At 39.2% G+C, this 26,702-nt stretch overlaps 2 protein-coding genes across 5 annotated transcripts in view; both read left to right on the plus strand.

Annotated features, from left to right (window-relative positions):
- Nucleotides 1–8,480, plus strand: part of LOC146549724 (CMP-N-acetylneuraminate-beta-galactosamide-alpha-2,3-sialyltransferase 1-like) — a 96,190-nt gene extending 87,710 nt beyond the window's left edge. For all 4 annotated transcript variants that reach the window (XM_085261971.1, XM_085261972.1, XM_085261974.1 and 1 more), the window contains 2 exons: nucleotides 1,982–2,101; nucleotides 4,697–8,480. In XM_085261971.1, the coding sequence (XP_085118097.1) occupies nucleotides 1,982–2,101; nucleotides 4,697–4,870 (294 nt within the window). In that variant the 3' untranslated portion in view covers nucleotides 4,871–8,480. The remainder of the gene's footprint in view (nucleotides 1–1,981; nucleotides 2,102–4,696) is intronic.
- A 6,936-nt stretch (nucleotides 8,481–15,416) lies between these two features.
- On the plus strand, nucleotides 15,417–26,310 carry parp10 (poly(ADP-ribose) polymerase family member 10). The gene is made up of 11 exons (XM_085262607.1): nucleotides 15,417–15,530; nucleotides 16,550–16,725; nucleotides 19,345–19,581; nucleotides 19,789–20,019; nucleotides 20,094–21,148; nucleotides 21,260–21,472; nucleotides 22,373–22,478; nucleotides 22,552–23,553; nucleotides 24,887–25,020; nucleotides 25,103–25,277; nucleotides 25,351–26,310. Exons 2-11 carry the CDS (start codon nucleotides 16,551–16,553, stop codon nucleotides 25,647–25,649), a joined length of 3,627 nt encoding a protein of 1,208 aa, XP_085118733.1. The 5' UTR covers nucleotides 15,417–15,530; nucleotide 16,550; the 3' UTR covers nucleotides 25,650–26,310.
- Nucleotides 26,311–26,702: the final 392 nt, after the last annotated feature.

The raw sequence follows: 26,702 nt of genomic DNA on the forward strand, positions 1-26,702 counted from the left end.
CTTAAAATTTAGGACGAGTTTGAATCTCAGTGACATAAACTTAAAGGATAAGGTCAGAGGTCAGGTTTTCTGAAAATCTTGTGAATGCGATAACTCAACATTGAAGCGATGTAGGATTTTGAAATTGAAACCATAGGTGCATCTGTTGGAAGCTGATGGGTAGCACTTGCAGCCACCAGTATTTTTTAATGATGATTTTATTTATTAGGGGGAAAAAATATCCAAACCTACCTGGAAGATGTAATTTCACAAGGTAAATGTCACAAGTCAAAATCCAGGCTTCATTACTTCCAGATATGTTAAATCAAGAAATAATTTAAGTCTGATAAAGTAAACTAGGCTAAAAGATCTAAAAACTAACTATGACATGATATAAAGAAGCAGGTGAGAAACAAAGTCATGGAAAGAGTTAAAAGGTCATTTCTCATGGCTTAGGACTCCAGTGAACCACAAATGAGAAAACCTGGTGGAACGCTGGCGAACCTTAACAGGAGTGGCCAGCCTACGAAAATTACTCCAACATTACATTAATGACTAATCCAGATGTCCACAAAAGAACCCAGAAAAAACATCTAAAGAACTGAGATTTCCAAGGTGAGAATCACTTCTGAGAAAAAAAACAACACAAAGGCTCATCTCACATTTCCAAAAAAAAACATCTTAATGAACTTTTGGAGAAATATTCTGTGGACTGACAAGACAAAAGTTGACCTTTTTGGAAAGTTTGAGTTCTCTTACATCTGGATTGAAAAGAATAGCATTTAATAAAAAGGAGATCATATCAACAGTCAAACATGGTGTTGATCGTGTGATGGTCTGAGGCTGTTTGCTGCTTCAAGACCTGGACAGCTTTCCAAATTGATGGATTCATGAATTCTGCTCTCCAGAAAAATCCTGACGGAGATTGTCCACCCTTCAGTTTGAGCTCTGATGCTCATGGGCTTGATTATGCAGCAGGACAATGATCTGAAGAACACCAGCAAGTCATCTGCATGGCTCAAAAAACAAAAAACAAAATGAAGATTTAGGAGTGGCCTAGTCAAAGTCCAGACTTAAATCTGATTCAGATGATTAATTAAGACCTTATACAGGCCGCTCATGCACGAAAACTCTTTAGTATGACTGAATAAAGACTAACCTAAAAGGAAGAGTGCGACAAAAGACTGAAAAGACTCCTCGCAAACACTTCATTGTGGTTCTTGCTGCCAAGGGTGCCACAAGCATTTTTTAGTTTTAGGGGTCAAGTACTTTCACACCAGGCCATTAATAAATGAAAATCATCATTTAAAAAATGCTGTTTGGTTTTACTCTGTTATCTTTATCTAATACTAAAATTGTTTAATGATCTGAAATATTTAAAGTTGCAAATATGCACAGCACTGTATTAGAGGATCAGTGGCAATAAAAAAATATTTTAATGCAGTCAAGACAATTTCTAACAACTACAGCCACACGAGTGTAGCGTCGACCGAGTGTAGCATCACGCTAACAGGTCATGCCAGTTCTTTAAAAATATCTTTATAAAATCAAATAGAAGACACAAGTCCTGTTTTCAACTTGAAGTCAACGCTCTTTAATCACACAGATGATAGCAGGGTGTTTTTCAGTGGCTACTGACGTCAATTGATTCCATAATATTCAAGAGAAAAAAATTTTGTGTGTTGTGTGATCAAGGTGAAGTGGAGAGTGTATCTTATTTTCTTTTACACTTTACAAAGCATGATGTGGTAAGAGGGTTTATTTTCCTAGAAAGGGCACACAAAGCACATTCTGGGCACATCTTGGCTTTATTTTGTTGTCTCTAAGTTTATACCATTATCCACTTTTCTGAAGTGTACCATAAAGAATTCGATTTGGGGCCCAGCACAATCTGCTCTAGACCGAATATCTAAAAAGCAGTCTGCACTGGTGACTTACATTTCTTCATTTCCTGATTTTGATAAATGACAAAGGAGTAGAAATTCTTCTCACTCTTTTTCAGGTGTTGATTTACAGTCCAACATTTTTCAAATACGTCTACGAATCGTGGCTTGACAGTCATGGACGATATCCTTCGACCGGTTTCCTCAGTTTGCTGCTCGCTGTCCACATATGCGATGAGGTAAGGAGAACTACTCTAATAGGTAACATATGTGTGACTGCTCAGTCATTCCTGCCAACACCTCCATTTTTCATAAGTTTCTCCCATATTTCCCTGCCAATTCCTTATTTATTGTTTTTCCTTGGATAGTCCTCTAATTTGTGTGACCCTCAAACTTCATTATGAATAACTGTCATCCTGGTATCCATATTTTTGTGTGTTTATCTGATGTGTTCTAAGATGTCAGATTGTTTTAGAAATACAGTCCAAACACTGCAGATAATTTCAGCCTGCAGTGATGTCATACTCAATTACATCAAGGTAAAATGATAGAGTTGTGACCTGGCAAAGATTGAGGAACAGACACAGATAAAATATCCGCACATATCAAGAAATTAAGTATTTAATAAACCTAAAGTGAGCTATTTCAGACCTTCTTTGTTTTCATTTTGATCATTATGGCTTACAGGTAATGGAAATCAAAAATAAAATATTATTAGAATATATTATTTTGAGTTTAAGTAAATTAGTATTCAAGTATTAGAAACATCATGGATCTCCTGGTTTAGTTCAATACACACAATCACAATCGTGGGGAAGACTGCTGACTTGACAGCTGTCCAGATGACTATCATCAACACCCCACAGAAAGAGTGCAAACCACAGAAGGTCATTGCTGAAAAGCCTGGCTGTTTTCAAAGTGCTATATCAGGGCACATCAATGGAAAGTTAGAGATTTATGTTCAGTAGTCCAGTGTCCTCTTTTCAGTGGAGGACACTGGACTTAAGATGAGGACATTCAGCATTTCATTTGAAAGTCTGTCTGTCTCAAAGTCTGGAGTAAGAATGGAGAGGCACAGAATCTGAAAAGAATCCAAGCTTTATGGAGATGCCAATTTAATTTTCCAGCTGGACTTAGCACCTCCTCACACAGCCAGTACTGCTACAAAACGGTTTACTGTCAAGGTTGTTTTAGTGTGCTTGACTGATGAGCCAGCTTGCCTAACTTGAACCCCATAGAAAATTTATGACATATTGACAAGAGAAAGATGAGAAACTCCAGACCAAAAAAAAAAAAAGACCAATGGAAGAGCACTATAAAAGCAACCTGGGCTAATTCCTAACCAGTGCCACAAGCTGAGTGCCTCCATGCCAATGTGCTTTGATGTAGTAATTAAGAACTAAGTATACCCATAGAGAGTGTAGAAGAGAAACAGCTACCATAGATCAATTTAAAGCCTCGAGATAAACGTTTCTACCATCACTGGTAATCTGGCATATTTCCAGTGTGCCAACGCACTTTTGGGGCCGATCGACTGGTCTGAAGAGCCACTGCACACTGGCTGTACAATCACTGATAGCATCCCATTCGTTCCTTTCCATTACTGACACTGGATTGCACATTCAAATCTCTTAATGCGAGATTTGAATGTGCCCTCAGTGTGGAAGAACAAAACAATAAAAAGAATGAAGTTTTTTATTCAATATGACCCAAAATGAGTGACTGAGGACATAAACGCTGAAGTCTTTTTTTTAACCATTGCTATCACTATCTGGTAGCGTTCAGAAGTGCTTCTGCAAAGATGTTGACTAAACTTCCAATGTCAATATCGCCTTAATGAAATATTGTTCAAATTAAAGAAACACTTTCCTCCAGTTGCTGTAGTTGTTTCACTTGTAGAGACACATTTCTTGAAACATTTCACCCTTTTCTCATAACTCTAAAAACAAAACCCAATTCTCAAACTACATTCGCAAAACCGTTGATTCTTCTGGCAAAATCTAAAAACCCATCCAAACAGTTTTATCTGTGGTCAGAACCACACAAAGGTCTGCTCATGCATACAGAGAGTAAAAATAAGAACAGAACTAAGCTTTCAGTACACCCTAGATGAAACAATGAAAAGCACAGTGTTCAGGGGATGTATCCCAGGCCTTTAAACCTCATATTGATGTCTTAGAAGTCTACAAAAATATGAAGCAAAAACAAAAATGGACAATGGCTGAGATATGTCTCCCTTCTTTAAAAAAAAAGAGAAATTATAGGTTGTGTTTAAATTCAGTTGCTCACCTGAAATTACTTTTCTTGACCTGGCTCCACCTCTTCTCCTCAGATTGTTTCCATTGCTTGTTGAATTGATCAGGCTTGTATTGGTTAAATGGCATCATTAGTGACAACAGCGAACTATTTTGTGTAGACAATGGGCTAGAACCAAATTTTCATCAAAATGAGCCATCATCTGATCTAGCCAAATTGAATTCAGTTTCTGTGTAACAGGCTGTGGGATGAGTGCATCCAGACCATCTACAAATTACAACAATTTCTCTTTTTAAATAAAAAAAAAATAGGTAGTAGAAACAAAATTGTTTTCTAGTGTCACCAAAATCTCATCACATATCACTGGCCTCATGTGGTGATACTGCACAGTGTATTTCTGTAAAAAATCAATTTCAAAGTTTGCAAAATGCTTCCACAACTGGACTTGTGAAGCAAAGATCGCTCTGTTGATGATTAAAAAAAGGCATTTGGAGAACTTTGGAGATACTGCAAAGTATGTTATTATGCACTAAGAGCATCTGTGGTAGTTTCACTGTGATTAACCTTGTCTCTTACAGGTCAGTGTGTTTGGATTCGGTGCAGACCAGTATGGAAACTGGCACCACTACTGGGAGGAGAACCATTTGGCCGGAGCTTTCCGACACACAGGAGTCCACGATGGAGATTACGAATATAATGTCACCCTGCTGCTGGCAGACAAGCACAAAATCCGAATGTTTAAAGGCAGATGATACCGAGCCCATATGTGCAGCTGGATGACCACCAAATGAACCTCAGCAGCCTTTTAATGTTCGTTACCCACCAAAAGAAGAATTTTGTTTTCATTTTATTTCTTTATTTTACAGATTCCAAAGACATTTTCACTATTCTGCTCAGCCCAGTTTCCTGTCATTTACTGAAGTGGCTGTTTAACAAATGTCACTTCTATTGTCACACCAGGAGACGAGGACAGGCCATCCATAAGACAAAATCAGCACTGCCATGGGAGACCGAGCAGATAATAGTAGAAGGGAGACGAAGATGTATGTTAATAAGCATGTTATTATAAAAAGCTGAAGTTCTACTACATAGTATGTGTATAATCCATGTGTCGCTTTTCTATATACGGTAATGATGTCCAGCACTGTGGCCGCCAAAAGCTTTGTATGCTAATGATCAGACCAAGTGCCGTAATTACCGTTAATGTCATTCAATTGCCTCTGTTGCAAACTGTTTAAGTTTAAATTGATACCCAATAAATGTAAAAGCATTTAAAGCAAAACCCTACAGACCTAACATCAAAATGCATTTTCACAATATGGCATTGGTTTTTTACTTTGTAGTGATGGACATGCGAGAAATTCTGCTGTTTTTTGTCAGACCCACCAATTTTTTAATGTGCAACCTGCACTAAAAAGCTATTTATTAACTTGCTTTCCTGATTACAGCTGTAAAATAAAGTTTAATGACACTAAAGGGGTGCTTAAAATTGAACCCAAAATCTAGCCCCAAGAAATTATTTTACTACATTGGGACATTTACAGAAAACCCCCAGGACTACAGCCACATCTATGGGAAATACTTAAGTGTTCAGTCCAAATGTCAAACACTTTGTCATCCCTACATACTAAGTTTTGCAGTATAGTTTAAAAAATAACCATATTGTCAATGCTAGAGCAAAAATTAAGTCTCTATCAAAAAGAGTCTAAAAATGACTATGCACTTTGTTTTGCGTCTAATAAGCTTCAATAGTGCTATGTATTTCGAGCCAAATGTTAGCTGTCTAACCTGCTAAGCTATGATGGGGAACATGTTAAACATTCCTTCTACTAATAATGCTAGCATTATCATAAAGAGCATTTTAGCATGCTAGTATTGAGCCCAAGTTCGCCTGTGTCTCAGAGCTGCTGGTATATACAGTGTTTTAATTTTCCCACACTTAATCTTATTTTCTCCTTATTTTGTTGAAGATTTGTGGGCTGTAGTGTTTTTTGTGACACAAGTGTGTATCTCCTAGCAAGTCAGAATTAGCATGGTGACACTAAAAAAAATTAATAAGCTAGTTCCTTAGTTGTCACTCTCTGTGCTCGCTGCGCACTGAGGGTACAAATAAGACTTAGCTTTTTAATCTTATTCTTCTTATTTTGTTGGATATTTCTTGACTGTGATGGTTGAGAAGTAGACACACAAATCTGAGCTAGCACGCTGGTACTCATGGGCTACATTACAGTATCCACCTCCTCTATCCTTGGCTTTTTCAGATATGTCTCAGTCACATAGAGAACAATAGAATGACCACCTCCTTGTGACTAGGAAAAATCAGTCATTGTTTGTACTGACTTTTTTCACATTGGCGACTTATTTCAAATAGTTGGGACCAACAACTGGTTGCCTAAAGGTTAAGTGTGTAACAGTCAACAACTTGTAATTCAACAGCTTGCCACCAAAATTATATTCTCATTATGTCTTTATATATAAGCAAAGTTGCTGAGCGCCAATGTCATCTTGCAGTTAAATGACCGTAATGCAGCAACTACATTATTTGTGGAGGGATTTCTGAATTTTAAATCCATGGTTCTGGTTGGCAGTAGCAGTTAATGTAAATTTCTGTTTAATATGAATTTCTGTGGATACAGACAGCAATGAATTTGTATTTTTCACCAGTTTAACACAGTTGATCACCATATTAACAAAATCTGACCGCATTTAAACGCTAACTTGACCCCATTCAATTGCAAACTGATAGCAGACTAACTCCATCTTATTGCTGTCAGCAAGGATGAGAGTAGTCCCAGACCCAGTCTTTGTTTTCAAAGCAACTTCTTCAAAGGACACCAGTTCAGTCATTTTCATTTTCTCTAGTTGTAGTATCGAATTTTCTACCCACAGTTTAAGTGTTACATACCCAGTGTGTATTAGGAGAGATGACTGTAATGAAAAATCTCTTGAAATTTTCATGAATTATATGAATTATTTCCATCTCTTTGACAGAGGGCTGGCCTGAGCTACATATTCAGAGCACAGACATTACATTAGACAGGATGCAGCGTGTGCTTCAGCTGCTTTCACTAAAAATACCATAATGTGGCACCTTCCTGCGGCTTTATGTGGCGGTGTGGGCGTGTTAATATGTAAAATGTAACCGAGGTGAAACAGAAAATAATGTTTTATTGCTCTTATTTGTTCCCGTGATCACTTCTCTCTCTCTCTCTCTCTCTCTCTCTCACCACTAACCACTGTGGCTCTCTCTCGCTCTCTTGTTGAGCTGAGGTGAAGGGGGTCAGCTTTTGATGTTTCTCACAATTTCAGCACATTCTACATTTGAAATTGTAGAATACCAACACCAACTTAGTTTCTGTTCTAGACAGAAAGAAAGTTTGGTGCTTGGAATTTGTTTCTTTTATTAAATCTGCTGGGCCAAAAGGACTCTACTGGAGACCTGCAGCTACCTGTGGATTAAGAGTTGTGTTATAGCAAAGCAATCAATGAGATTGTGCCATTGGGTGTGATGGAAAAATGATAGAAAGGTTTTCAGTGTTTGCAGCGTAACACAAACAGCGGGTTCTTTGTCATCGATCATTAACACCTGACATACGAACCAGCCTATACAGGGGTGCCTTATCATTGAAATCAGTGATGTAGTATAAATTTTTTGATGTATTATGTGACACCGTTTGTAAATGAAAAGTATGTGTAAAGTGCCTTACAGTTAAAGTGTACTGTATTGTTGTGTAAATCTGACACTCATATGCTTGGTACACACAGTATAGCTGTCTCATTTATTGTCAGTAAGATGCCAACATGTTTTGCACTTTTTGATGAGGTGTCGCTCTGTTTTGTCCAGACTTTATTAGCTTGCTGATCACACTGAACTCTCACCTTCTTATTTTTACTCACAGACATCTGACCTGAAATGTTGTGCTTGTTCAGATGATGCAGGAGTTAGGCTTAGCTGCAGTAACAGGCTATGATTTGCTCTGTGTGCCTTGTAACAGATTAGAGACATTTGTATGGCCGGTGTCTTTTCTTCATTCCCGCACACACAGAGACAAACCACAATTTGGTTTTTCCTGTCACCATGAATTCATTCAGCTGCCACAGAAAACAACAGTGGTGTGAATGTGTCATACAGGGAGCAGGGAATACTGCCACCTAGTGGACAAAAACGTGGGTCAGCATTAACGTGTTTTGATTTGGTATTATATGATTCAGTATGAACTGGCACTTTTCAAACTGTATTCATTGTTTATCGTTTAAATAAACTGTAAGTAGTGCAGTTGTTTCAGTCTTCACACACACACTAGCTGTGAAGATGGATGTATGTAAGACTAAGACACAAAATAAAGGCTCCAATGAAAAGAATGGGTGACTTCATTTAGTTTTACAGAAAATTGTTAAACACACGGTCTGACACACATTAGGCTGGAAAATTCCTACAACAGCTCAGCTGGTTTCTTATATCTGTTCAAGCCTTTTTGTTTCCTTTGTATTCGTTTTTTTTTACTGATATCTTGTTGGAATTTGTTAGTGATTTATATCAAAGAAAGTTCAGTCATTTAGTGTAAGCCTAACTCAAACACAGTGAACAAAACATTTTAGTTATTTTTTTAGAAATCACAGACACCCTGTCCTCAAGGCTCAAAAAGAGAGGAGCAACATTTCTCTTGAGTGATACAGGTTATAAAACAAAAAACGGTCCTCTCCAGATGATGCCTTTTCAGGGAAGGTCTTGCTTAACCCAGAAGATATTCAACAGCACGGCTATTCCAGCAGCGTAGCTTTGTGGTTTAAAAAAAAAGAAGACCATGTGCAAAACTGGTGTGACTGCAGCCCAGGCCAGTCACCCACAGAAAACTACAGAAAACGGGCTCATGATTTTCTGAACCTTTACAGAGTATCAGCAGTGATGCGGCACAGATGCTTCAGACAAAAGTATTCAACCCTTCAATATTAGAAAAAGATCAGTTTTGCTGTTCTACATATTTGCTAGATTTGTTAATTAGAGTTAACATTAAAAAGTTTAAAATGTAAAAACAACCTGTGTCATGTGACTGACATTGACATGTGTCTTCTGTCTTCATCTTTCCATTGCTCCTTTTGAGGGTCCCATAACATCCTCCTCTGTCACACCAACCCTCTGCATGGCCTTCCTCTTTTCCTTCTGCCTGGCAGCTCCATTGCTACATCTTCAACACCCTTTATCCAATTCCACTTCCCTCCTGTGCACATGTCCAAAGCATCTCAGCCTTGCCTCTCTGATTTTGTCTAGTGGAGATGTCATTTTACAAGATTCTTGTCAACACACTCATGGCAAGGCATACTATATTAGCAAGAGCATGTCATACATATAAATCTATCTATCTATCTATCTATCTATCTATCTATCTATCTATCTATCTATCTATCTATCTATCTATCTATCTATCTATCTATCTATCCATACATACACACATACACACATACATACATACATACATACATACATACATACATATATGTATGTATAGTCTGATACAGTTCAAGTTCAGGTCATTGACACCGACTTGTGTGGGAGAGACAGATAATGAGAAGTTGAATTATTCAGTTGTTCAGCTATCTGTAGACTCCCACACAAATACAACTGGAGCTTTTTGCTGAAACGTGTAAAAAGGACAAGAAGGTTAATGATTTGTAAAATATTTCACAAATTCTGAGTAGGCTGAGTGCAAATTACACCAGATGGCCATGAGCTTGTATGTGGATGGGTCTACACAGATTTCACAGAAACATATCAGTCTGCAGCAGCTGAGACAAAGTTAGATGATTCACAGTTTGGGATTTGAAAAGAAATACACGGCATTTAATGTTCCTGATTAATCTTTCTCTTTTTAAGGATGTAATCACAAGCATGGTCGATGGTTAATCAGTCCTAATTGGTGAGGCGCTATTTACATGAATCCCCTTCACAGTTTGGTCAATAATAACTTTGCTTTTTCCTTCATGACCTGCTACAGCTAAAAGTCATTATTTCTTCTTTCTGCTCAGTACACAGAAAAAATTTAGATTTTCTGCTTTTACATCTGTGCTTTGATGAAATATTCAGTGTGAATTACATAAACACATGACGTATGCCTTCTTTATTATGTGCTTTAATTAAATTGAGTCTAAATGAGGTGTTATGCCTTCAGTGCTGTGAAACCGGTAGGTTCTTTCCTCTCTTACCGCTCAGTAATTTCATGCCATGGAGTCACAGTACAGTTGCTTTCTGGCTTCAGTGCTTATTAGCTGTTTTGTGTTTTGTAATGCCGATTACACTCATAGTTTTTGTATCTTAAGTAAGTTGTACAAACCACCTTCAAAAAATAATAATTTATAAAAAGTAATCTGAGATAGCTGATTGTAGAATGTATTAAAGGCTATGGAGTGCTATTAATGTCCATTCTATTTATAGTTGTCTTACAGTTTTTCTCCATTGGTTTGGCTCATTTCTTGAAACAGAAATTACATTCTCAAAATAACACAGACAAACCTCCAAACCTCTTGGTAAATGTTCACAACAGAATGGCATTTCTCATTCATTTTATCAAATGGCAAATGCCTTAGTACATGTCTCAATTGTCTCAGTGCATCTTTGCAAATGATTAAGTACAGGTAGCCTACAGTTATACAGTTAGCCCACATTTAGCACAATTTCCAAATGAATAGATCTCGTAGATCTAAACTGATTAATTGATTCTCAGTCTAATGATCATTCCCTCCAAAACATGTCAGCATGATTTCATTGTATAAGTACTCGCATGCACAACTGTCTGCTCAATTGTCAAAATTGGTCAAGAACATAATACCATGAATACCATATATGAATTTCTTTGAATATTTGATAAATTGATGACAGTCATTGACAGTCAGGTGAAACTATACTAACGAAGGGGGAGTGTCACACACAGGTGTGTTCCATGATTGTGTGCTGCCAAACACAGATATATAGAGCTTGACCAGAGCCAGTCTGATCTCTGAACATGGATAGACAAGGCCAAGCAAACGGACAAGGGGAAGTTCTTCCTCGAGGAGGAGGAGGAGGAGGAGGCGGCGGCATCCTTCAGGACAATCATATATTCCAGAATATAAACACAATAAGCATCTCCACAATAGACCGGGTTTTGAAGAAGCATCAGATGACAATGAAACAAATCTACAGGGTACCATTTGAGAGGAACTCTGACAGAGTGAAGGAGCTGCGCTACCAGTATGTAAATGTAAGTCAGTTACTGGTTGTCTCTCATTATAACCTTACCTGTAATCACAGTAAGCAGTTGTTCACTTATTTGGTTTCAATACCTCCTTTACCTGATTTCAGAATCAGTATTTGCTTCATCTGACTTCAACAATTTCAACAGAAAACTGCAGTTTACTGTATGATACAATTCTCATTATAATCCTTATTTTGTTGTCTCCAATCAAATCTATCTAATACTGTAGGTTTTACTGTAACATCTCAGTAAGTCATCAGTATTTCCCACTCCCCTTTCTATCAAATACCCCTGCAGTACTTCCTCATAGGCCTATCACTAGTTTAGAACCACTGGAGTAGTGGCCTGTAGTATATTGAACCTGTGGGGGAGAACATGTAATTGTCTAACTGTAGTATATGGCTCTTCTGTATGACTGATTTTATGCTCTTTACTCTATTTTAGAGAATGATGGCATTGGAAGGACATGAGACCCCTCACATCCTGGTGTTCGTGGATGAAGCCTTCAACCTGGCCAAGGGCCGAAGACGTGGCCATAATATTATTGGCCACCGGGCCACAGTGGATGTCCCAGGTCAGTGAGGGGGCAATATAACTATGTGTGCTGCCATTTCTGAGAATGGTGTGGCCACTCACACCCCCAGTCTTGGCCCATACAACACACACAAGCTCATTTTCTTGGATCGCCTTTATACCGATTTTATCCCTGAAAATGAGAGCGGTCTCATAGGGCCTCACCTACCCATTTATCTAATTGTGTGGGACAATGTCAATTTCCACCATAGCCCACTCATTAGGGGCTGGTTTGCAACGCATCCAAGGATGGTCATGGGGTTCCTACCACCTTACACTCCTTTCCTCAATCCGATAGAGGAGTTTTTCTCTGCTTGGAGGTGGATAGTGTATGAGAATCATGCTCAGGATCAGCCGTCCCTGCTCCATGCTATGGACGCAGCGTGTGACGACATTACAGGAGATCAATGCAGGGGATGGTTGCGGCATGCACGCCGTTTCTTCCCTCGTTGCATCGCAAGAGAAAGTATCCGCTGTGATGTGGACGAGAATCTGTGGCCAGACGGACAACAGCGTGTAAATAATCAGGAGGGTGAAGACAGTGGACAAGAGCAGGAGAATGAGTACAGCGACCACTGAATAAGTCCTTGTTTTTTGATTTTGTGTTCATACAATTTACTACTGTAATGTACATTTTCTTTTTACATATGTATGAAACTTTCTTTGCGTGTGAATAAAAAATGGTTATAATTTCCTTGGTAGTGTGAGTGCAATCTGTGATGTCAAACCTTGGAGGCTACTCTTTTCTGTTGTATATTGTTGGTCCTCTCCCATAGTGACAAAACATCTAAACATTTTGTATGGCAGTACTCACACAATGCCAAAGGGACGATGCATTTTGGGGGCACTGACTATTCAGATTAGAAAGAAATGTAGTTTTGACACATGAGTGAACTGTTTTTGGAGAGATGAGCTTTTGCAGGTGGACCATGTTGTTGTGATCAACCATCCAGGTTTATTTTGACAAAAGCACGAAGAATGATGAGAATGTCCGATCTGTGTCGAGAAATGAGCCAAAGCTATTGAGAAGGATCTTTGCCATTTTGGAGACACTGACTGTTTAAATGAGAAAGGGATTTAGACTGAAGCTTGAGTGGACAGTTTTGGAAGAGATGAGCTTTTGCAGGTGAGCTATAGTGTTGTGCTAAATGATCTTAGAGTTTTGAGAATGTAATTTCTGTTTCAAGAAATGAGCCAAACCAATGGAGAAAAACTGTAATGCACTACAGGCCACATTGAAGTTTCTCAGTTTGACCTGCTTCTCTCTTTGCAACATAAAGCTATAGTTTTCATTTAGAAAGTAGTCATCACATGAGTTTTTGTTATATTTGCAATTAAACACAATATTACCTTGTTAGCATGCTCTTGAATCTGGTGGTCCCAACCTTTACATAACCATCAAAACCACAACCACCATACAGATGGAACAGAAGCAGGAAATATGGTAAGAGATCAAGCCCCTCCATAGAGAAATACCAACCAGCCTCTGATCACAACAACAGGCCCTGAGCACAAGATCTGTAGAGGAAGGAGTCAGTCACAGCTGACAGGATCCAAGCTGCATATTGCACAAGTTGCCCAAGAGATTAAGAAGTCCATAGCAGCAGGATGTGAGTCCCAAGCTGAGACAGTATACCCAAGGTCAACCTAGTGACAGTGCTGTATATGAATTAGAAGTCCACTAAATGTGGTTGAGAACAACAGGGCTAAGTTCGAGGCAGGCAATCAGTTGTCAACCAACTGGTCAGACACAGTGGTAGTTGGTGAGGAGTGGAAGAGTGTTGTGACGGGTGTGGGAGTCTAAGCTGAAACATCTGTAAGAAAGACCGTGTGACAGTAAAGCTCAGCTGAAACAGGGCTTAAAGGAACAACTGGTCGGGGCCAAAAAAGACACATTTGTATTTACTGCATTAGCAGCTGTAACACCTGGAACTGGAAGCCCAGCTCCAGCAGATTCTGGCAACATCAGAAGTCTCTGTCCAGAAGATTGCAGTCCTAGCAATAGCGGATATACTTGAAACTCCCAGAAGAATGAAGAAGCTAGCATTTTATGTATTAAGTTAGCACTTAATAAGTGTTAAGCCACAAAACAGCCCTCAATAAATGTTATATGTTACACCCTTTATCTTATTGCTTTGGCAAATGTATGTAATTAAACTGAAAGGAGCAGAAATCTAAGACCCAGCTGCTACCTGATCACTCACACTGTAAACCACTGTGACTGAGCAGGATCCAGTTTATACTGTTCAGGGTGTAGCCCTAATCAAATGAGGGCTTTTATATGAGCCATAAAATGCACGTAAGTGCTAAAAAGTCTAATTCTGTCCAACCATTACTTAACAGTCGTTTCACAAGTCTGTTAATCACGAGTGCTTCAAACGTGCTTATGCACATTCCAGCAATGTTCAGTCACCCCACAATATTAATATACTCCCTTCCAGACCTGTATTCATAATTTTATGTACTGGCAATTGTTCTCAATAAAATATACTTCAGTGGTCACAAAAGTAAAGTGTTACATTTACAGCGGGTAAAATAACTGTTGATCACAATTTTCTAAGTAAAATTCTTTTTTAAAATGCTATCGACGTGAAATTCTCACCAGATGTCGGTAACAACCCATTAACTTTGAGTTTCTTGAAGATGTTTCACCCTATTGGGAGTTGTCTCTTATAAGGGTTGTTGACCCACTGTTGATCATCTGCATAATCAAATGAGATTTACATGAGACTCCACCAATTGGTCTTAGAACTCAAGAAGCTTCTTGAATGAGAAGTGAAATGTCTTCAAGAAACTCAAAGAAGTCCAGTCACTTTTCTTTCCAAGCTCCTTGGATTACCATGACCTGGATGACTGAGAACCTTCACAGACATAACAACCCATCAATCCACACATGCACAGAAATGAACTATAGAAACTATAGAGGTCCATCAATTAAGTTGTATACAGAAGGATACATATGGATTAAAAAGCAGTAACTTATCTGTCTATAGACTGTTTGTATTGGCAACATTTAGGCAATGATTGGTATATGGGGATTCTAAATATCACATTATAGCTTGCATCCAAATATAATGTCACATTTGACCTCTGACCTCACTTTTACATTTCACATCTGCCTTTCTTTTAAGTTGGCCCCAAAATGTGTTTCATATTTAAAGAGTATTTAAAGAGTATTGTCAAGAGAAAAAGAATGAGCTGCACAGTTAGTTATAAATATACTGCAGTACTGCACTAATATTTGTCTTTATTAATAGTTAATGATGTCCCTTTATTTACAAATTAGTACATATTATCCATGACATACTCCTACATGATGTTTGAGTAATCAAAGTTAACATTTGCAATGATGCCCTTATCTGATTTTTGCTGCACTACAAATCTTCTTAAAAAGAACAAAGAAAACCAAACGAATGTATACCAAACCCCATACTATTCAGTTAAAACTAAATACTGCTGTAAGCTGTCAACTCTCACAAAGTTGCGTTGGCCCTTTAACACGTTGAGCTGATGACGCAACCGGACGTTCAACAAGCAGCACAACAAGGAAGTCTTCAGAGTCCACAGTTCAACTCTTCTAGCTTTGACAGCAAATGTTGTCGTAGAACAGGTAAGCAGAGCTAAAAGCTGTGTGAAAACATAACAGTTTATTCTGTCGCCGGCATAAATAGCTTTGCGACTAACAATAGCTTCAGTGACTGAACATGGCAGCTGTAGCCGCTAGTTTCACTTTCCAGTTAGCAAAGTGACAGCGTGCTGTACATGAACTTTAGGTTAACTACGCAGTAAAAAAAGTGAGCTGCTGTGACGCTTATTGTCAGACTAAGGAATATGTTCTGTGTGGCTAATTTAAAAACAGCAGCACGACATTTTGGTCCTTAAAATTATGTAAAGGCCGGGCTTCCTGTAAGGTAGCTACGAGCAGTGCTATGTAGGCCATAATCACTGACACGACAGGCTCATACTCGATAGCAGCTATCGCATTTTAAACACAAAGTCACCACTTTAAAGCTGTCTCTGCTCATAACTGCTAAACTATGACTAATCTCTAACTATCTGTCAAAGTAAGCTATATAATTATAATTTAAAGAAAAAGTAGCGACTACAGATTCCTTTATACTGCAGGCTTGCCTCCTCCTGATTTCCTCGTTTTGCTTTTTCTTCCATGTTTACAGGTTTAAAAGTGACAGTTTAAAACTTTATTAACACGTTATTGCAAAACAGAAACCGTGACATGTGTCGATAATAGCTGCTTCATATGCCACTTGTAATAGACAGACGTGAAACTTTATGCTCTTTTGTGTACATCCCAGTACTGTACTTGTTTACCTGCATGGTGGGGCCATGTGTGCAGCTGTACTACTGCAGTAACTGTCACAGCTGTACTTTGTTATTAATATTGTTGCCGTATATAATATTGTGTAGTTGTCCTTGATATTTGATTCTTCCATTATTGTTTGATTTGTGTTAATGTCATAAAGCAGTACCATAACATAATTCCATCATTTTGGAGCATTTCTGAAGACAAAGTCGATATGAAATATGAAGTCCTCACAGTTGAAAAGCTGGAACAAGCATTTGGCATTGTTTTGACAGACAAATAAAACACGATTCTCTATTTTTGTTTAGGATGCCTGGTGAAAGAGTGGAGGAGAGGACGTTGGAGGTGTCGAAGGTGCCTGTAGGAGTGGATGAGGAGCTTCTGTCTTTATATTTTGAGAACAAGCGGCGCTCTGGTGGAGGTCCACTTGTATCTGTGGTGAAGGATGGCGACCGCGCCATAGTCGTGTTTGAAGATGCAGCAGGCAAGTCACTGTGAACAGACAGTCATTTGTTTCTTGTCTTTTTTTCCAAATTTCTTACATAAAGGATTTTTTCACCTATAGTCCCCTTAAAAAGGACCAAACTTAGTCCAAAGTGGGCTAAGAGAAAAGGGACTTTCCCTTCATATTTTGAGTGATTTGAAAACAAGAGTTTTATTTCTGAGCTTTCAGACTTTTACTGCTTCGGATTATAGATTAGATTAAAGCTTTAGATTAATTAGCTGTGGTTAATCACAGCTAATTCATAATTTTAAAAAACGGGCAATTACTTTTTGACAAAGGATCAGGTAGGTTTAGATAACTTTTCTGAATTAATCAATGAAATCATCATTTAAAAACTGTGTTTTGTACTTACTCAGTTTATCTTTATCTAATATTAAAATGTGTTCAATCATCTGAATCATAAAAGTGTGACAAAACACTAGGAAATGAGGAAAGGGGGCAAACACATTTTCAAACCACTGTATACTCAGAGCTACTTAGGCAGCAGAGGAAATAACTAGTAGATTAAGCTATACTGAACATAATGACTTAATACAGTTCTGCTTTGTAATCATTAGTACCAGTTGGATACAAAACAGTTCATAATAAGCTCCATATCAACAGCAAAATCCTGCTACTACAACTATGTTAGTAGTAATACAATCCCGATTCCAAAACAGTGGGGGTGAATGAATGCTGTGATCTGCAAATCTGTTCACAGAAGAACACAGAAAACATATCAAATGTTTGAACTGAGAAAATGTACTTTTTTTTTAAAGAAAATTATAGGCGAATCAAGGGAGTTCTGGAAAAAAAGGGACCACAGCAACACATCTCAAAAAAGCCCGGACATGTTACAGTGTAGGATTTCCTCTTCTTTTAACGAAGTTAAAAACAAAGGCTGCAAGAACATTTTGGACTTAATTAGGTTTATTTGCAGTGACATGATTGTATTTCAAAAGAGAGGCAGTTTCTCAGAAGCAACGATATGCAGAGGTTCACCAGTCTGCAAAAAACTGCTTCTACAAATTGTGGTTTAATTGTAATCCACAGTTTGTAAAATTGCAATATCTAATCACCTTATTCACATAATATCATTAAAAGAAGGCCATCCAAGATTGATTTTCTCACATATTTCAGAAAAATCAATCTTGGATGTCTGTGATCTTCAGGCCCTCATTCAGCACTGCATTAAAAACAGGCATGAGTCTGTCATGGGAATCCCCCCATGGTCTCTTTCAGGGATTCCAGAAGTCACCATCTTCTCATGGCCAAAGGTCATATAAGATCGACTGAGAGAAAACTGTCCTGTGGTCAGATGAATCACGCTTTGAAATACGTTTTAGAAAACACAGATGCTTCCTCCAGAGAGAGACCATCAGAATCTTTATCTGTGCCCCGTTAAAAGGCTGCGTCTCTGATGGTGTAGGGATGCATCATACCCATGGGTTTGCAGCTGAAAGTTATGTAGAGATTTCACATCTATTATTTCATTTACACGTCTTTTTCAGGGGAGGCCTTTATAATTTCACTAAGATAACAGCAGCATGGCTTTGTGCTGAACTGGCCTGCCTGCTGTCCTGACCTTTCACCTTCTTAAAGCATTTGGAGCATCATGAAACAAAACAACTGTGACATAGCTGTTAGCTGCTAAAATCCTATATCAGAGAACAATCCTCTCCCCAAAGTCCAACTGCTGAGGCATGTTGCTGACATCAAATTCAAAATCAGGCGATATTTTTCTTTAAATTGTACATTTTCTGTGTGTGAACAACACAGAGCTGAGCTGATTATTTGTATTAATTAACGATAGATATTTCTTTTCACTCAATTCAAAACTTCACCTTGGACCCCAAACAGGCTCGAGCTGTCCACGTATCACTGTGCTGGCCGATGGCTTTCCTCTGCAGTGCCATTTTTAGGTTGGCACAGGACACAGCATATTGTCCAGAGCATGTATTCACAGACTTGAACTGCTGCCTTAGAAATATTCTATCATGGAGTGCAAGCGTAGAAGTGATTTAGATTGTGTGGTCACTCTTCCTTATAAAAAATTGGTACAGACCTGTCTCAGCACTGCTGCACTACGGTCTTTTTCCCTTTGCTAAATGTCCGAGTACTGTGATGATCGCTTGGGTAGAAATGTGAGTAAATCTCTAATCAGTTTGACCACAAATATTATCCCCGTTTCATTAACTCAGTATCATTAGGTGCTATATTTCTCTGCCCTATTTGTAGTCTAATTTCTGTAGGTACCAATAAACTTAGATAATATATCTGTGTAGAAACAACTTAAGCATGCAGTGCAGCACCACTGTCAACACTTAAATAGTCTCCCAGAGTTAGGATGGAGAGAATCATCTTGATGCTGTGTAAGACAAAATGTCATCCTGCAAATTTGTTGAAGACTTGGTTAAAAAACGCTGGCCTGTATAATGACCTGTGATAACCTGACTGTTTAAAAACTTGTAAACATTTCTTTTTATAGTAAGAAGCACTTGAGTAGAACCAAAACCTTGTTGTGTTCAAAAGAACATTTTAATTTTAGACAACAGATATAGACGGTGCCGAATATTTACTGTATACTAATTCTTTTCTTTCCGCTCCACTCATTTTTAGTCGCAGCCCGAGTGCTGTCTAAAGGGCACCACGTTCTGCATAATGCTGAGCTGAGTGTGAGAAAGCCTGCCTCAAAGGACCCGCGCAAACTCCTGCTGCGGGGGATCAACCCCAACACCAACACAGAGATGATAGAGCTCTACGTGGAGAACACAATGGGACTGGAAGACTACAACCTGTATCCCTCACCGGGGAGAGATCTGATCGTCATTCAATTCCACGAACCGCTCGCAACAGGTCGACTGAATGCATATCTTTAATTTTTCTTAAAAACAAAGAGTTGATTTAGACCTTTGTGGTCTCCAGATAGTAAATCTTAATGACTTTGGTCCATGGATTCTTCAGGTTTTGTAGTAGCAGGCCGCTTGTGAAATAATTCAAATTCTACATGATGAATTGGTGCAGTGTAGTGGTCCTGACTGAAATATGTTGTTCATATTACAGATTTCCAAACACTTAGCACACAAATCTCTAAGAGGACACTTGATGGGGCTCAAGTAACCGTGGAACAGGTTGAACAACCCGACTCAATCTTAGTGGAGAATCTGCACCCTGGAACCACTCCGGACCACGTCACTTTGTACTTTGAGAGCAGTCGCGGCGGGAACCAGGACGTAAAGGAGGTCATCGTGCTGTCAGAGAATACAGCAAAGGTGTCCTTCTGTAACTATGAATGTAAGTTTTACACACTGTAACCTTTAAAACTTGTCTGCTTTGTTTTCTGAAAATGTTTGTTTTTCCTTGAACAGCTGTGGATGCTGTCCTGGCTCTCTCACACAAACTTGAGGGTGCTGCGCTCTCAGTGAAGCCCTACTTCGATTTTCTTGTACCTGTAGAAAGTAAAACATCGCAAGAGGTGGAGACAAGCCAAGACACAACTGAGAACTCTGAGGAGGTGAATGATATTGAGATGCAGACGAGTCCTCCCACGGCAGCCAGTTCCAGCAATCCTCCAAGTGAAATGGCTTTGGAGTCCGTTGCTGCTCCACCTCCTCTACCAACAAAGGTAGAGGAGGTGGAGGTAGAGGAGGTGAAAGAAGGGGAGGCAGAGGAAGTAATGGAGGAACAAAGCGATGATTCAGATACAATAACATGTCATATTGCTCTCACAGACCCAGGGAAACATGCTTTGTTTCAGCATAGTACCATTCAAAGGGACATCAAGAACACGAACCCGAATGTTATTATCCAAACTAAAGACGATGGTGTTTACATTGAAGGACCTGATAGAGCACAGGCAGAGCAGGTTAAACAAACCATCATGGACTTTCTCTGTAACATAGCAGAGGCTCATTTCACCCTTGAGCTGGAAAAGGCTCAATTTCTTGCCAGAAAAGATGTAAAGGAACGGCTTCTACAAGCCACGACACAAAGTGGCTCCTCTACTCTGTACACCGTATCAGACTCTAATATTACCGTAACGTCTCTAACCCAAGACTCGGCTAAAAAGGCGTGCAGCTTTTTAAAATCCCAAGTGTGTTACTTCAGCATGCCGATGGACCAGGAAAATGAGTGCATGCTGAATTGCAGAGAGTGGTCAGAGTTCCTGCAGACTCTGAGTTTCTGCTCTGTAAAGGTGTCAGAACGAGGAGGGAATATTGATGTTTGGACTCTGACGGGGATGGAGAATGAGAAGCAGGCTGCCATCATGCAGTTTCTGACTACACCCATTGAAAGGGAGACGGTCATCCCTATGGAGCCGGGCATGCTGAAGTACATTCAGATCCACTGTCATCAGCTCTTGGTTGACATGGACCAAGTGTCTATTTTTCCACTAGAGGCTGAGGATAATTGTGGCTTAAAGGTGTGTATCAGAATCGCATGTAAAGGCTTCATGACTGTAGTGGTGTAAACGTCATTAAAGTCAGAGTGTTTATAAATTATATTTTTACGTGTGTGTGGGTGTACCTGACAGATCCACGGCCACGTTGTTGCTTGCCAAATGGCAGAGGAGGTGCTGCAAGGTGTAGTTTCTTCAATCTGCACTAGAACCATCACAGTAAACACTCCAGGAGTGGCCCGGTTTTTAGGTGAAAAGGAGTGTCAGAGCATTCTGAATGAGATGGAGGCAAAGTTTTGTGTCTACATCAGCCCCAAATATGTGCCCTGGAAGCCCCTGCCTCACCAGGTAATGATGGAAGAAATTAAGCTTGTTTCTGTAATCTTATGTGTTTTTCTGTGCTTTTAAAGTAAACTGCTTCCTCTTATCTTGACAGATTTGTAGGTGGTTGTTTCTGATTTTTATACCTCAAGGCTTGACTTTAGTTTTAGTAGTAGTCGTCGTTTCCCACATTGCTGGAATAATGTTCTAGTTATGCAAAAATATACAGAATAGGACAACACTGAATAGGTAGTGTAAAAGACTAAGTCAACCATGAAACATGAAATCCAAATGACAGAAAATGTAACCAATATGAGGTGAGCAGAGATCTATAAAATAATGAAACAGAATAAGAGTAAATCAACAAAAGATTTAAAATATAAGACGTCTGCAAATAGAAATGATTAATTAATAAAAGGGCAGTAAGAAAATGTTGACAGTGGATGCATAATCTGTTTTTGCAGCTGATCCATGGAGGGCTTACAATACAAATAAAATCTGTTCAGTGTTTTGCTGGCAGGCTGTTCAGTTCTACCAGACCAGAAGTGATGTGTTGTCGTTCTTTACAGCTTTTAAAAAAGGCTGAAAATAAGCAGCCCTATATCCTGTGAGTTACAATAGTCCAGCTGAGAATGATAAATAGATGTAAGCAGGTTTAAATCCAGTAAATCTTTGGGAGATAAAAAAAATTTAATGATAGCTCTTGGCTGGTAAAAGCTGCCCTTCACAACAGATCAACCCATAGAATTTGAAGATATATTTAAGATTTTAAGATTGTTTACGCTTGCTCTGGAATTTTTAACTAAAATGTCCAGATATACAAAACTACTCATATAGTGCGTTTTCTTACTAAGGATGTCTTTTGAAGTTGTAAGTCATTTAACATTAAGTTGGAACTAAATCATGCAAATGTTTTATTTATTCCAGGACATCTTTGAAGCTGCGTGGCAGATGATGTTTCACAAAAACTTCCCGAAAATGTCTGCGCAGGAGTTGAAGTCAGATTCAATGCAAATTGATGCTTCAGATGGAGGTAGCATCTTTGGTTTCTTTGCAGGTATCTGTCAGTTCTACGCAGCTTAAACTGTGCATTTAACTCTTTGCAGGTCTTTTAGAGGAGGCGAAGAAAATCGTCTCGGCTATTGATGAGAGACTGGTGCACAGTGTGCCCACTTCAGACCAGCAGGAAAACATGGATAACGTAGACCTGTACACGGCGTCAGATGACCCAAGCAGCCTGATGGACCAGGACTCCGATGTGACAGCTGTTGACTCAGATCAGAACACTGCGAGCGGCTTATTCTTCAATAATGGAGCTCTGGGCCATTCTAGCAATCTGGAGGAAGAGGCCCAGCTGTCTTTAGCTATCCAGTACTCCATGGAGTCGAGCCACTGGACCCCGGAGGACGAAGAGGAGCAGCTGCAGAAAGCCTTGGAGTTGTCCAGGAATATGAGCCAAAAAGAAAGCTCTTCTAATGGGGCTGATGAGACACCCCAGGTGCACCAGCCAAAGAAGGCTAATATCAATATTCCCCTGAAAGATGCAATCGAAGCAGCCAACACCATCCAGTTATTTGTGTTTGCAGGCTATAACTGTGACTTGATTCGGGTGGACATAGCCTTTGGTAAGAAGGTGAGCCAGAGACAGGTTGAGGAGAAAATAGAGCACAGGAACTTGAGGAATATGTCAGAGTACTACAAGACATGTCTGGACGTTATCAAGAGGAAACATGCAGTTGAGATCCAGATTCAAGGGACCATAATCACCGTATCTGGTTTCAAAGACTTTGTGATGGGAGCTGTGTGTGATGTTAAGCTGCTTCTGGAGAAAATCTCCAATTCTGTACCAGAACGGGAAATCCTGAATACTGTGCAGTGGTTGCGGCACGACCCAATCTCCTCCGTCACTGCTCCTTATTCTCCCGAAGCCACAGTGTTCATTGAGAATGCCTTTAGAAAGAAGCTGAAGAAGGTTGACATCTTGCTAGACAATCAGCCGCACACAATCAACTTTGAGAAGATGCAAGAACACAACATCGCTTCGGGGAAATCAGCACAGATCTCCAGGAAGTTGCTCGAATTAGACGATTTAGGTGACAGTGTACCAGGTAAAGTGGGATTTATTAAGCCTTTTGTGGAATGATGCTGCGTGTGGGGCCGTGAAAGAGACAAAATCCAGAAAATGATTAGCAAGTCAAAATGTCATCAGCTATCTTATGCTATGTCACACAACAGGCCACATGATTTTTCATATAACTTCATTAAAGGTGCTGCAGTAGCACAAATATTGTGTGAGGTCTGGTTCAGTGACTCCAGTTAGCTGAGGTTAAGCCCAGCAAACAGCTACACCAACACACCAATAATTGAAGCTTTAACAGTATCCAAATGGACAGTTGTTATAAAACTGTCCATTTGGATACTATAGAGACAGAACTTTTTAACGCAGCAGTGTTACAGATTTATCTGCTTTTGCAGCCAGACTCATTTTTGGCCATTAGAGGAATGTTGGCTTCGGTATTTAGCCCTTGAAGTTGTCTGTGAGGAATATTAGGTGTATTTGTAGTTAGCTCCGCTGTGTTTTTTCAGATTAGCACACAGTCAGAAGTATTAGCATTGTGTACCTGCCTGAAATAAACTATTAAAACATAAAACAAAGTAAAGTATGTAATAAAGAAAGACATTTTCATATCAACAGCTGAGTGGGGAGACTTAGGGAAATGTATATAATTGTAACTACTTATTACGTCCACCAAGGTAAACAGCATAGCTCGAAAACTTAAGAATGAATTCTGATAAAACTTTGTATGGGTGTAGAGTGGGGTCATGTTAGCAATCTGTTAAAATTAGGCTTATTTCCACCAAGGTCTTCAAGGTCAACTTCATGATTTATTAGTCAGAAATAAACTAAAAGCCTTAAGACTTAGAAGTTATTATTCTTATAAACGTGGTGTGTATTTTCAACATTGTCACTAGATTAATCCGAAGGTCAAAATGATAATAATGCTGTATAGAGCTATTTAAAACTGTGGTTCTTATTGCTGCTGTTTATATTGACAGCATATGGAATGATATATGGGGATTCTAAATATCACATTACTTTGGACCTCTGACCTTATCTTCAAAGTCATGAAAGCTCAAACATTCAAAAAACAATCTCTTTACCTTTAAAGCTCTGCTTAAAATTGTCCTGTCTTTGTTTGTGGTATAATTAAAAAAGAACAAAGAAAACAATAAATATATACAAAATAAACTGATCCCTTCAAAGTAAAATACCACCAAAGAGAGCGAGCTGCCTTGGTGGAGGCTTGCACTTCTTGTCATTGATGTATGTTAGTTAGTTTTTCCACTTGCATCAGTTTTGCAGCTCCCTGTTTATTTTATTAAATAATACGAATCATTTAAAAAACTGAAATAATGCTTACTAAATCATTTGTTTAACAGAAGACGACTACTCCGTGCTATCAAACTTCCCTGAAGCAACCAAAGTGGACGAGGAATCTGATGAATTCCAGAACGTGGTGAAGCAATTCTACGAGACCATTCAGGAATACCACAGCAAAATCCGAATCATACAGGTGAAACGATGAGCTCTGTCTCTTTTGCAGCAGCTGACTGTGGCTTCAGTGGTGACTACAATCATTTTTGTTTGGTTTGCAGGTTGAGAAGCTCATGAACAAGCTGTTGTACAATCAGTACAAGCTTAAGAAGGCCAGCGTATTGCAGAGCGCCACCTACCCGCAGATCGAGCGCACCCTGTACCACGGCACGAGCGAGAGCAGCGTCAAGGAGATATGCGTCCATGGCTTCAACAGAAGCTTCTGTGGAAAGAATGGTACGCTGGCTTTCTTTGTCTTGTTTACATCAGGTTTTGTCACATCTTCTGATGTTCTGGTTTCTCCACGCAGCCACCGTCTACGGTCAGGGGGTCTATTTTGCTGTGAACTCGGCTCTATCTGTCCAGGATCAGTATTCCCCGCCAAACGCGGATGGATACAAGTTTATTTTTGTGTCCAAAGTTCTAACGGGAGACTACACCAAAGGCTGCCATTCGATAAAGACGGCCCCGCTGAAGGAGACAGGAGATATCCCCCTCAGATACGACAGCGTGACTGATAACATTACCAAGCCGTCGATGTTTGTCATTTTCAACGACACACAAGCTTTTCCAGAATATCTCATCACATGCCAGAGAATCCACCGCTGAGGAGAATGGATTAGACGCCGGCGATGAAATTTAGAGAGAGCAGACTGCTGATGCTTTAATGTTTCTGCCTTCAGTTTAAAAAATCTATTTTGGTTTATAAAGGGCTAAGGTGTAATCATTTGATCAGCCGTGATCAAACCCATGAAGTGCTTCTCTGTTGATCGTTTCCCCTCTTTGATTTCCTCACTATGTTGTAATGTTATTAAAAGGAATCAAGCGACTGAACCCAACAAGCCAGTTTTCATTCAGTAACCTTAAACATGCCCTTTCAGCACATTTACAGCTCATTGTGCCGTGGCTTTACATAGACAGCACTTATTGCGTGACATTTGACTTGTAATAGTCGATTTGGTTCTCACTGCCATCACTCCTACACGCCAGTTAATATTAGCCTGGCTTTTCCTCTGTTAATGTCATTGTATTCCTATAAGTGGAAGACAAGTTTTTGCTGACAGTACTACATGCACCCCTGTCTGCCTGCTTCTGTCAGTATGAGGTTATTGTGAATGAGTCACATCTGATAGTACAAGAATATGACTCCTATTTAGTTTTAAGTTTGGGTTAAGTTATTTGAGTTTCTCCCTAAAGTTTTTCTTTCTTTCTTTTGGCTGTGCAAGAATAAAACTTAAGTGTGGTAAAAATAAGAGCAAAAAAAAGAAAAGTAGAGGTGTGTCGTCCACTGCTCTACAGCTGGACGCCAGTGATCTTCACGTACAGGTGGGCTTGGGTTGAAAACATATATTCTTTGTCAAATTAAAAATAAATCTGTCTTGTTTTGAGTCTCGTGATCTATGTTCTGTCTTAAAACTTTAAAGCCGTATATCCATCGCAGCTGTTGAACACGTCACGGACTGTGTGCTGTTGTTTTTCTGAACCAAAATGATCTGTGAGCTCCAGTATGTGTGTTGCACAACATGTGATAGTTCTTGATTGTCTTCTCTCTACTGCTGATCCTTGTTTAATGAAGTGAGCACAGACAGCCTGATTTTAATTACAGTGCCTTCATTTTTCCAAGTGCTCTCATAAGAAGTCCATCCATTCATCCATTCTCTT

This window comes from Mchenga conophoros, linkage group LG22 (assembly GCF_057382185.1).
Source record: "Mchenga conophoros isolate Kocher_MC1m ecotype Shallow Benthic linkage group LG22, M_conophoros_male_GT1.1, whole genome shotgun sequence".
Classification (NCBI taxonomy): Eukaryota; Metazoa; Chordata; class Actinopteri; order Cichliformes; family Cichlidae; genus Mchenga; species Mchenga conophoros.